At 34.6% G+C, this 13657-nt stretch overlaps 1 protein-coding gene across 4 annotated transcripts in view; it reads right to left on the bottom strand.

Moving 5' to 3' along the window:
• The window catches only part of LOC106882709 (dynamin-binding protein), a 331344-nt gene that overhangs the window by 60937 nt on the left and 256750 nt on the right, over positions 1–13657 (bottom strand). For all 4 annotated transcript variants that reach the window (XM_052968787.1, XM_052968786.1, XM_052968784.1 and 1 more), the window contains one exon: positions 2147–2285. In XM_052968787.1, the coding sequence (XP_052824747.1) occupies positions 2147–2285 (139 nt within the window). The remainder of the gene's footprint in view (positions 1–2146; positions 2286–13657) is intronic.

The following is a 13657-nucleotide window of genomic DNA, read 5'->3' as shown; positions in this document are numbered from 1 at the left end:
ATATATATATATATATATATATATATATATATATATATATATATACATACATATATACATATACTGTGTGTATGTTTGTGTGCTTGCATGCGTGTCAGTGTTTATTTACATTTGTGCTTCTCTGAAAGGTACTGAGTTACAAGTCGTAATACTGTTGTCATATTCCTTGTCAACAAATTGGCTACTATCTTTTGCGCCTTCAAAGATGTGTGGAATGAGAGATCACTTATTTGAAAAACAAATAAGAGTTAGCAACAAGAAGGGCATCTGGCAGTAGAATAGTGCCTTAATAATATATTCTTTTAACCCATATAAACATTGTCTATGCTCAAAATGGACATAAAAACAAACAAACAAATAATATTTTCTTATTCTTTTACCTTTTCAGTCATTGGGCAGTGACAATGGTGGGGCACTGCTTGAAGGGTTTAGTAGTAGAAATAGACCCTAGTACTTATTTTAAGTCTAATACTTATTCTATAGGTATCCGTTTTGCTGAATTGCAAAGCTATGGCAATGTAAATAAACCAACATTGTCAAGCAGTGAAAGATGAACATACACACACAGTACGACATAAACACATATATTATATACACGATGGACCTCTACAAAGTTTCCTTTTGGTCAGCTCAGAGCTATAACAGAAAATACTTGACAGGTAGTTGTTTAGTGGGATGGAACTTGAAAATAAATATTGTGAAATGAACTTCTTAACCACATACCCATAGCTGTGCCCAGCAATGTAACTACATATGTGCTATTGGCTATTTCTTCTCCATCTTTGGACTTTTCCCTTTCTCCTTTCCAATGAAGAACTATGCTTGAAATGTCAAACTCTCTCCATTCACTGAGCATCAAGCTCATTTCTTGTGCATGGCCTCATGTTCGTTTTTTTTTATTTGTTTATTTGTTTAATTGGACTATATATATATATATATATATATATATAAACTAGAGTACTAATACTGTGAGAGCTATGAATATATGTGTGTGTGTGTGTGTGTGTATAGTATTGTATCCATATGTTTAATAAACAATATAGTTAGCCTTGCTGTGAAATTAGGTACAGTGGTTAACCCTTTATCATTCAGATTATTCTGTCAAATGTAATACTTATTTATTCACATTGTTTTGAATTAATCATGCATTTTCTTGTAGCTCTGAGATTTCAACAACTTGATTGTTTATTTTTAGAATGGCATTGTAGGATAGGTGTGAAAGGTCAAATCTGGCCAGCTTGAACATAAAACAGGAAGAATATTTGGGCTGGATGTGACCAGATTAAATGCTAAAGGGCTAAATAATTAAATAACAAGGTTTTTGAAAGCTTGGCATGAAGATGGAGTCAATCCTTGTTGCAGCTTGGTCCTGTTTCCAAACTGCTCATAGTCCAGTGGTTTAACAATGGGACCTAATTTCACAATGTTTATGAAACATGGATATGACTATACATGATACTTGTATACATATTATCTTATTTATTTATCTAACCAGTTTAAATACTCTGGTAAAGTTGGTTAGTCATGACTGATGGGGGGAAAAAAAGTATATAATACCTGTTATATCAAAGCAGAAGAAAAAAGTGAACTAGAAAGGAAAAAAGGGAGAAAGATATACAAACTGGTTAAATCTTTTTAGAGGCTCCTTGAATTAAATTTTTTTATGGTTGGTGAATCATTGAAAATAAACTACACCTCCAATCAAGGTAGCCTTTTTAAGACCAGTTTTAAAATGTCCTTTCTCTCAGACTAGTAATTTTTGCATTCAAACAAATAATGCCACAAAGTTCCTGGACAGTCTTCTCAAGAGCCTAAATATGATTCCATACAATCTATTTGTGATGGAATATAGTTTAAAGGAATGTGACTCATTTCAAACCAACAAAAATGTACTTATACATTTTATACTTTTATACATCTGGTTGAAACAATGGAGGATTAATGTTTGATAATTTATCTCTTGATCGTTCTCAAAGTTTTTTTTCTAAGCTTGACTAATTATGATTTTGGTGAATGGTTTAAGATTTAGAATATAGTCTATAAATATTATTTCTTATATTTATACATATTTAACTACATGCATAAGGCAACCAATAAAAATACAGCTATTTAAAATCTGAAATTTAAAGACTACTTTGTTACTTACACTTCATCAAGTTAAGGTGTTCTGTAAGTTTTTTGATGTGACAGCTAATACTGTCAATATCTAGCTGAACTCGTTGCTGTTTTTCTTCATTTGCACCAGCTAATTCACTTAGGAGTTTTGAATGGGAAGCTTGATACTTCTGTAAAACAAAGAGATTTTATATTTAATATATACATATATTTATTTATACACAGCTGGTATTTCACTCTTTCACTACACATAAACATAATTATACCCACCATCATCATTTCATGTTCATTTTGCATGCTAGCATGGATGGTTTGACAGGAGCTGGCCAGCTAGAGAGCTGTACCAGGCTCCAACTATCTGTTTTGGCAAGATTTCTACAGCTAGATATCCTTCCTAATGCCAACAACTTTACAGAGTGTACAAGGTGCTTTCTATATGGCACCAGCATCAGTGCTTTATATGTGGAACCAACATGTGTGCTTTATATGTGGCACTGGCATGGGTGCTTTGTATGTGGTACCTGCACAAGTGCTTCTTACATGACACCAGTATGGGTGCTTTTCATGTGGCACCAGCATGGGTGATTTTTATGTGACACCAAAATTGGCATTTTTATATGGCATGAGCACCTGTGAGCTCATGAGACAAGGACCTCTTGGTTGAGAGAGGTATTGGAACCAAGAGATTAGTGTACGACAGAGGTAGCCCACTTATCATTGAAGAAATACCTGGCTAACTCACAATATAAATTGAGTACTCATAATGTTTTCCTTCCATGTTTGCATGGGCTGGATAGTTTTGACAGGATGTGAGTTGGAGGAATGTACCATTCTCCAATGCCTGTTTTAGCATGCTTTCTATGATTGGATGGTCTTCCTAATGCCAACCACTTTACAGAGTGTGGTAGAGGCCTTTTTCATGGCATCAGCAGCAGTTAAGTTGCTATGTAACTCACAGGACAAAAAAAAGTTTCCTCAACTGAAAAGGAGTATAGTAGAGAGGTAAGCTGTTTTAGGCAAAAAAAAGAGATTAAAAATCCAGGCAAATACTTTAAAAGCACTCTTCAAAGATCAAACTTGACTAAATTATCCAATGAGAACCATTGTAATCCACAAAGGCCATAAATTTATTTTTTGCTGTTTGTCCAATTCATAAATCCAAAATTTAAACACCAAACAGTTTCAGTATAATGTCACAAAGTATAGTTGAAAAACACAGAAGAATACATACTCGGACACTAACCTCCAATATTAATTATGGAATTCATCAGCTTCCCAGTCCACAACAAACTAATCACACACACTGATGTCACCACTTAGTGGATATCTTACATGACTATGAGAAACCTCTTGATCACACATAAACACATACCACACACAATGACTAAACTTGACTTTTGAAAAGAATTATTAAAGTTTTATTTTTTAACATGAAGTTTTTATTTTTTTCTGTAAAACAAAGACTATTGTTGTTGTCTGCAACAATTATTGTTAGAACTGTTGTGAGAAAGTTTAAATCCAACACCAGAATGTGGATACTAAAGTGTGTAAGATGGTGACAAAGATGAAGGTAGTTTGATGATGATGGCAACGATATTTACTAAATTATGTACATATTAATACTCAACAATATTGCACACACTCTCTCTCTCTGCCCCCTTCTCTCTCTTCCTTCCTTCTCTCTCCTCCCTCTCTCTCTCTCTCTCAAAACATTGAAGTGTCAGAAATGGTGTAGTTCTTAACTGCATACATTACAGTATCTATGTTTTAGTTCAAATTCCATAGAGCCTAACTTAGCATTTCAATAATAGATGCGATCTATTTCGATTAATTAAATTATAACGATAAAAAGTAGGCAATTACTTTGTCAAAGGAAATGATTATTGCTATTTCCAATGTACTGTTGTTATTGTTCAACATTCGGTTAACCGATTCAGAGTATCATGTAGCCACATACTCATATTCTTTATCAATCAAAGATTACTTTGTCCGTTTTATCTGTCCTTTCTTTAACATCGTAGGGTGTGATTTGTAGGAAATTTGGCTGCTGTCTCTAACAGGCTGAGCAACTACATAGAGGCTCTTGTGTTTCTGGTTGTTGCTTAGCCCCAGGTCAGCCCTGATCCAACACATTTATGATCAAAGGTGCTCTAGCCATAAATATCCAATACTTTTTTTGATACAGTATACCTTGGATCACATTAATCAATGTGTCATCCCATTTTAATTTTAACACATGGTAAGCTATAAACTGATAGAGACTTGGTGACTCTTTCTAGCAGACTGAGTGATCACATAGATGCAGTTTGTTACTGATGGTTGATTCAAATGATGATATTGCTTTGTTACACATTTGTAGTTTTGAGCTGATGTGAGAAATCAATAATTAGAAGTTAGAATAATCAACAACACTTAAAAATTTCCTTGTTTAAGATCTATTTTCTTTGTATTTTTATACTTCAGTCTTCCCATGTTTGTTACTGAGAGCTGCCACATCAACCCAACAAGAAAAGAAAACCAAGTGAAGACACACTAAAAACTAACTGGTTAATGAAGTATTGATTGAAATATCTATTCTTATTTCTTGTTCCATACTAAAATAGACTAAATGCCCATTTTCTTGGAAACCACTCAAGTGTTGTGTTGTTTAGCCCCAGGTCATCCTAGGCAGGGCTGACTAATGATGAAGGGTACTCTAATCATGGCCATCCTGACTTTTCACAGTTTATGTCAGACTATATCATCCAATATGAACTTCTCTACTTTTTTTAGAAGAGTGTAATTTGAAGGAGATTTGGTTGCTATTTCAAGTAAGTCAAGCAACCAAGCTGAGGGACCACCTCATTGGCTCAGCAAATTAAGAGATGTGATTACTAATGAAATTGTCATCAGATAAAAACTTGTCATAACCAGTGCAGAGAGCTCCTAAATGTATCCTTCCTTACCTCAGTATGCTTAACAAGCAATAGGTACCACCTTTACTAAGCAGAGGAGTAACTACCCAAGCATTATTTAAATGGGGAAAAAAAACTCAACAAACAAATAAACAAAAAAAAAACAATTTATTCAACCAATGCCCCAGCCAGTGAAAGAGCTGCTAGACCTGAGAAAAATAACAGCCATATCTTCCCCAAATTATCTTAAAAGAATTTATTGGATAATGGTATCCTAGATATGTCTATATAAAGATAGGATGGTCAAAGCTAGAATGTCTTTGACTACTTCACCAGAACTAACTTGTGTTTAAACAACAACAAAGAGCAATTCTGACTGAAATCTATTCTTTTGACCTTTGGATTTGTGATCCAGCATTTTATATAAATCTTTGGGTGGCAGATTTAAACTGTTGCCAGTTCAACAGCAACTATTTATCCTTAGTGGAATTCATTCTGTTGCAAGCATCCAGACCAGGATAACTCCAATATCTTGAAACCACTGATTACTACTGCAGGAATGCTTTGAGTTTTCCTTCTCTTTCCATCGACCAGTTTCAATGGCCCAACTGTCGTTTCCTTCCTCATCTGATTAGATCCCTCATATACAAAAGAAAAGAAAAAGAAAATTCAAAGTTGCAACCTTTTGAAATATTCTCAAGAGCTAGATGGACCTGCAAATTTTCAGTTGGAAATTTAGTGGTTGTTATTCTTTTTATTTATCACTTTTACGTTGAATCTTTACAGCTGAATGACTTTCCTGACATTGATCAAATCTCTGTGAAGCAAGAGTGAAGCCTGTTCTTAGAGTATAATTAAATTGTGGTTCAAAATTTAGATATTTTTTCATAACACTTGAATGCATTTTCAGAGTTTATAATATATGCTTTTTCAATTTTCATTTCCTATCTTTACAGATTTGATACTTTCTCCCTCTCTCTTTCTCTCTCTCTCTGTCTCTCACACACAGTTGATGTTATTAATTCCTATGCTTTTCTAAACTCCATTCTTTCAAGTCACACATGTCAGATCATAGTAGACAGCAACCCCACCACATTAAATTTATTTCACACATCTGCTTGAAGTGAGCCATTACTTCAGGTGATGAACTTTGCAAGTAGCTAATGATGATTTTTTACTATATTAGACATTAGCAGAAAGCTTACAGTCCATCAATACAAATGCATTAACAAAAATTTTATGTCAGCTGTAAAATAGAGCCACTTGCTTTCTAATGGATCCTTGGCAATCTGTCATAGGATCTGGAGATATATAAAAAATGACAATAAATGATGTTTCATTCTCTATATAATTCATCTTTTGTTGATCTATTTGACAGAGAGGCATATACTTTTAACACAATTCCTATTGTTATGATTGTTGTCAGATAGCTATAGTCAACTGCTTAAAATATAGCAAATATAAGCTCATTGAAGAATACAATTGACATTTTTAACTGTATACACCCATCTCATCTTTATTATGGGACATAGTGCTGTTGTTGTTCAGCTACAGGTCACCTCTGACTGAATATACTTAGGATCAGAGGCATTCCAGCCATGACCATCATATAGGCAGTTGTAAGCTACCAAAAGTTTAACAATTAGATTTGGTTTGCTTCACTGCCAACATTTTAACCCTTTAGTATTCAGATTTATGTGTCAAATGTAATGCCCATTTATTCACATTGATTTGAATTAATCATGCATTACCATGTAGCTTTGAGATTTTATGATCTGATTGTTATTTTTAGAATAACATTATAGAGTAAGTATGAGAGGTCAGATTTGGCCTGTTTGGAAATAAAATAAGTAGAATATTTGGGCTGGATATGGTTGGTTTAAATGCTAAAGGGTTAACAATCAGTTTACTGTGCTAACTATAATAAAATGACTTTATTAAAATATTGTTTTCTTAATACAACATTAAATTCGGGTAAAATCTAAATTTGAGGAAATTGATGATGGTTTACCACTCAGGTCCTTCCTCTGAGAATAAGGAAATGAGGGCTAGAACTGAAGATAAGAGGTTACTTTTGTGAAGTAAGGGACAAGCAAGTTCATGTTTAGTGATGCAATAGTGTGATAAGTGAAAGAAGCAAAGAGAGGGATGCTGAAAATTTATAAAGTTGGACTGCAAGATAGATACGTGCAATGCATCAAACAATAAATAGAGATACAATTATGATGATAGGCATCATAATATTGTAGGGGAGAAGGAAGAAATTATGGTATAGCGAGGGAAGCAAAGAGGCAAAAGGTGGAGGGGGTGGTTAGAACAGGTGTAAACACAATCATACACCCAAGCATGATATAGATGCATTAAAAATATTAATGTCATCGGCAAAACAGCCATGCATCCATAAATACAGAAACATAAGCATGGCCTAGATACCAGCATGACTGTGTGGTTAAAGAATTAGATCCCACTGTGTGGCACATCAGATAAGTGTCTTCTACTATGGCCCTGGGTTCACCAATGTCTTCAGTGAAATTTGATAGAAGGAAGCTATACAGAAGTTGTGTGTATGTGTTTGTTTGTCTCTGCATGTCTTTGTATGGACACCACTTTGGCAGTAGTAACATATCCCCTGTAAACAAAACATCCAGTAGTTGTTTGATACTTGCAAACAAGGGAATAGAGTGCCTTATTTGTAAATTGTAAAACAAATAAAGGTTGGAATCAGGAAGAACATCTAGCTATAGTACATTAGCTCAAGTAGTCTTGTCTGATCCATGTCAGCATGGAGAAAGTGTATGAATAAATGATGATGATACATACAAACATCATGGCAAACAAACTTTACCAATCTTTTGAATTTAAACAGTCATTAATTTTAACTGTAAAACATTGAAGAGCCAGTAGAGTCAGCTGAATCATGATAGTTGATATAAGGTTTCTGAGTAGTCTCTCTTCAGTGTACAGCTAAAAATTAAGCAGTTCTCATTTTAAAAATAAATGTTAAGAGGTTCATGTGAATTAGATCCACTTCACCACAGTATGCAAGGCTACTATATCCAATATAATTTACTTTTTAAACAATAGTGTGATTTGGTTGCTATTTACAACAGCTTAGGTAACTATGTAGAGAGGATCTTTCTTATTGGCTCAATTGGTAACAAAATGGTAAAAATCTGCTTAAATGTAAAAACACAATACCTGAAGATAATTAGAGACTGCATCAAGCACAATTCAGTGTTAAATATGAGCTCCAGTTGAACTAAATGTTTATTTCACTGCATTTTCATTCTTTAATTGGTTTCAGTTATTGAATTGTGGTCATCCAGGTGTTATGCTTTCTATACAAAAATGCACATACATATATACATCCACACATATTGGGTCGGCCAAAAAGTCTATTCAGTTTTTTAAATGAAAATGAGATACAAGATTTAAATATAAAGTGATTTATTCACTCACTGATATAACTACTGTTTTATACCAGTATCTTCTACCATCTTGTGGGAGGATCTATTATTCTCTGCTCAAAAAAATTTCCTATCTTTACTGGTGAAAAACTCTTCTAGGTGAAGGTCCATCCATCCAGTGAATTTTGAAGAGACCAAAATGAGTGGAAATCTGAAGGTGCAAGGTCAGATGAATATGGAAGTTGCAGCAAAAATTCCCAGTCAATCCCCTGTAATTACTGCCATGTCTGCAAAGAAGTGTCAGGTCTGTCATTGTTGTGATCAAAGACAATACTATTACAATTAGCATGTGCTGCACACATCTAGTGGGATGCTGCATTTAAGTTGTCCCACAGGTCACAGTATTGATGGCCCATCTGTAGGAAGAAGTTTGTGAAAGACAACACCCTTCCAATCCTACCAAATTGAAAGCATAACCTTCTGTGGAAAAAGTCCTGTTTTGGAGATTATTTGTGGTGGTTCACCCACTTCCCCTGTGATTGTTTGTGCTTCACATTGTTATAGACGATCCATTTTTTGTCCCCTATCACCATTATCTTCCAAACAGGATCATTTTCTTAATATTTTGCAGATATAAATCCGTTGGGCGAGGTTAGCTTAATTCAATTGATGTAGGACCCTAACATCAAGGCTGCTGATGTAACACAGTTGATGCAGATGGTTTTCAACACTTGATTTGAATATTTCTGCAATCATTCTGGATTTATAACATTGTTGACTAACTCTTTCAATTTGTTGCTGGTAACCTCAATTGTCTGGCAGAGTGTGTCTTGAGCCAAAAAGTTTCCCAATTGAAATATTGAAAACCAATTCTGGCCCACATGTTCTGTGATAGCATCCTCTCTGTACACAATGCATAGCTTCCTGTAAGTTGCCATTTCCCTGCCTTTTTAAAAAAAAGCATGAGGTGTCAATTATGTTCATTCTGGTTCTCCATTTCAAAATGATCTCAAGCACATAAAATACAACCTGGCTTGTTGCAAGGTTGCATCAAACTATGTTGAAGTGTCAAATATCTAACAAGTGTGCATGCACAATGGACAGATTGAAGTTAGCTATTCATTAGAGTACTGGAAATTTAGTGGTGATAAAAACCAAATGGAGTTTTTAGCTAACCCAATACATACACATACACAAACAATGGTCTTCAGCAAAATCTCTGTCTACCAAATTTCACTCACAAACCTTTGGCTATGATAGCTGACACTTAGCCAGACAGCCATGCGTGCACTCATATTAGCAAAGAAACTTGAGTTACTATGTAATTGCTCAAAAATATAGACACTAAAAATTTGATTGAGGTAAACTTGTTCAATCTCATCTAACAAAATGTCGTAGCCAAAAATCTGCTTCAAGTGTCTTTTATTTCTAATATCAAACATTTTATTTATTACCTTATTTTTTTGTGCGTATGTTTCATAAAGGAATTTGTTTTTTTACCAACTCCAAAATCAACTTTATCATATTCAAGGCTGAGTTTAGTCAATAAATGAAAAATGTCTTTTTCATTTGTTTGAAAAGATAAAGGGGCTCTTCAGTTTATAAGAATTGGAATAAACAAAGAAATGTAAAAACACTAACAGCTTATTGGCTGAAAAATCATGTGGACAAACAGTGAAAAGGACAGCATATAAATTTTGGTAGAAACTTTGAAGTAATACATTAAAATAATATAATTCAACTGTAATATTATCATGTGCTGAAGCATGAAACATAGATTGAAAATTCATACAGTTGAGCATCTTTTTAAAATTTTGGAAATCTTAAATAGGTGGAAAGACAATTTTATAATTAACTAATATTCATTCACAAACTGTTTACAGGATCAAGGATAATCAATCAAATACAACAATAGAATAATAACATATTGAAATTAAACCTGCTTTCACTTTTTTCTGCTTTGAGTATCAAAACCAGTTCAGTAGTTGAGAGTGATATTAAACAATGCAAGCTATCTTGATAATCATCGATTATGAGTACAGAAATTGATTAAAATTGAATAGCTGTTTTGGAGGGAATATTTTCACAGCTAATAAAATTTATTGATATTTTTGCTTTTTTCATTTTCTTATTTTTGGTGAGAAAAGAATGGGAAAAGTGACAAGAGAATTTGTGAAAAGGTAGAAGAAAATGTTGGTATTTGGGTCAGTTAGGCAGTATTCAACTAGTTATGCCACTTTATTAAGAATTTTAACTATACATTAAATAGAACTGAAGTCAGCACCATTTAAGATATTAATCATGGCAACAATCAATTTGAAATCGCAATGAATTAAACTAATTCCTAACATTTTTCTCATAATTTAAAATATTTGTTAACTAGATATTAGGATTGAAGATGTAACTCTGCTTTAATAATGATTCTAACTTTGGCACAAGGCTATGAATTTTATGGAAAGGAATAGTTGATTGAATTAATCCCAGTATTAGAATATTTCATCAACCCTGGAGGGCTGAAACAAAGCTGACATTAACACATTTGAACTAAAAAAAATGCATGATTGAGAAGTCTACTTTACATGTACATGGTTCTAGGTTCAAATCTATTCTGCAACAGGTTGGGCAAATATCTTCTTTGTTAGACTAGGATAGATGGAAATTGTGTGGAAGCTCTTTGTATGTGTGTGTGTGTGTGTGTGTGTGTGTGTGTGTGTGTGTGTGTGTGTGTATGTATGTAATTATTCAGTTTTATTTCAAGAATTCTTGCCAATAGCGAAAGCTGGTTTCCAGCCTCGATCCAAGGCACCTTCATTGAAATTTCAACAACATCAACGGAGTATTTTTGTATGTATATGTGCAGATTTGTATGTTTTGTTTTATGTATGTATTCTCATGCATATAGTAGCATGTCTAGACATGCACATATATACTTAAATGACAAACTTCTGGTTTTACAGATTTTTACAGTTCCAGTGATGGCTTGGATCTGTATAAACCCGAACTTGTAATCAGGATAGAGTAGCTGTAGATTCCTCAATAATTCAGCATAGGTATTTTCTTTTTCGCAGTTGGGTAGCTGATATCCACAACTGTTCTCTATCCCAAATCATTATGTCAGGTCTGTTGTGTTTACATTTTATTGAGGTTTTCACTGGGACATTCCACCAGTACTCCTTTTTATCATGAGTGGTTATCATTTCTACTACACTGTAGGTTCTTATTTCTTTGGCCTCAGGGTTGTCCTTCCAACGGGTCTCATTATACAGTGTCCTACCTACATCATGTCTTATTGGTAGATGATATTTTTGGACAGCTGCTAATGATGTGCGTGATATCTTTGGTGTTAACTCCACAAAGTTTGTGTCAATTATCACATTTTGCTGCTTTTCCTGTATCTTTGTTCCTCTTGTGCACCAGGTATTTGGTTGATATTTCTTGTACCTGGATTGCAAACATATACCCTTCAAAGTGGGAGTTAGTAATTCGGGTATTGGTCCATGATAGACTGCTTTGGTGATCAATGTTACTACCATCCCAGCGCTTTTTACTAACATATCCATGCATGGTCTTCTACTGATATATGCTCCTTTCATATGATGATATGCTGCAGTAGAGTTGTGCAACTTCTTTGGGGATGTATTTAAGGTTATCAGACAAGGAATGCTGTTCAGGGAGCTGCTTCCAAGCCTCATGTATGCAAACTTGGTCAAGGGATTCACTTCAACACTTGGTGGTTAAAAGATGTTGGCGAAGAGATATGATGCGACATTCATAGGCAGTCTGGATTGATGTTAAGCCTCTGTCAACTTGTTTTCGTTTTAGATAGAGATGGTCTACATCATTGTTGATGTGGAAATTATGTGTGTTGGTTAGTATCTTCCAGGTTTTCACATCAATGGATTGGATCTCATCAAGAGTCCAATCAAGTAGCCCAAATGTTGGTATGAGTACTGGCACTGCAAATACATTGTGGGCCACTATTTTATTGAATGCAGAGAGTTCCAAGATCCACATTTTCTTTATTCAGCTGTAATATTGTTTAGTGACACTTGCCTAATTACAGGTGCTATTGGAAGATGTGTTTTCATCCACCCCAAGGTACCTGTAAAATTCCTAATCAGATACAGGGGAAACAGGTAGGTCATTGATAGAGATGTTAGTTTGTTTTACAGTTTTCTCACTTTTCACAACCATATAGCAACATTTATCTTGGCCAAACTCCAACCCTATCATCTTTAGAGAATGTTGTAGGTCAAGGCTCTTTTTCATCTCATGCATACTCTTTGCATGTAATTTCAAGTCATCAATAAAGAAACAGCATGTAATTTTGGTACTTCTGTTTCCTTGTGAACCAGTGAAATATCCTTCAGACTTCTTTAATATGAATGACAAGGAGTTTACAGAAAGTATAAGCAACACCACAAAGAGATTGTCCCCTTGGAATATACTTCTGTGATACTGTATTCTATCAATATCTATAAAACAGAGGATGCTTGTGTGTGTGTGTACGTGAATGTGGTTTATGCACGTCCACAAATTAGCACGCATGTTGCTCCAATTTTAGGAGAAGATTCGGAATGACCCTATGTGCATTTTAGTGAACTTTCTCTCTCAGAGGTACCCGCGTATACCTGTAAAAATCGATAAACTTTTACCAATTTTGAAGTTTGTTGACAAGGCGAAGTCAAATCTGTGCGTACGCACGTGAAGGCGAGAGAGAGAGAGAGAGAGAAATTGTATGTTTGTGAGAGGGAGGGTGAAGGAGAGATACATTTTCTTTGCCAGCGTCTGTGTGGTAAGCAGCAGTCAAACAGAAAAAAATACCCTCTCTCTCTATCTCTTCCTCCCTTACATACACATGCCAGTTATCTCTCTTTGTTTCTTTCTTTCTCTCACACACACACAGCAACATTACACACAAAACACATGTTGCCAAAAAGAAATAGACGCTATCTTTTTATAGTGAGTATGCCAGACAGAAAGTGTGGTGTGTATGTGAAGTTCTTTTGTTAGTGTGAGAGAGGGAGAGAGAGAAAGAAAGAGAGATAAATGTGTGTAAGGGAGGGAGAGAGATAGAGAGGGAGGGCGCGCTCTCTCTATCTCTGCCGAATTGATGTAAACAAACCCATGTGGTCTGATTTTCACGTTTCTAGGTATTGTACCGTAAATCGCCATTTCCAAACTATATTTATTTCAAATCATTTATCCGTATATATATGTAAGGCAAGGTGCGTGTGTTTT

Source organism: Octopus bimaculoides, chromosome 6 (assembly GCF_001194135.2).
Source record: "Octopus bimaculoides isolate UCB-OBI-ISO-001 chromosome 6, ASM119413v2, whole genome shotgun sequence".
Taxonomy (NCBI): domain Eukaryota; kingdom Metazoa; phylum Mollusca; class Cephalopoda; order Octopoda; family Octopodidae; genus Octopus; species Octopus bimaculoides.
Note: the sequence above shows the minus strand (reverse complement) of the source record. Positions and strands in the feature narration are given on the sequence as shown.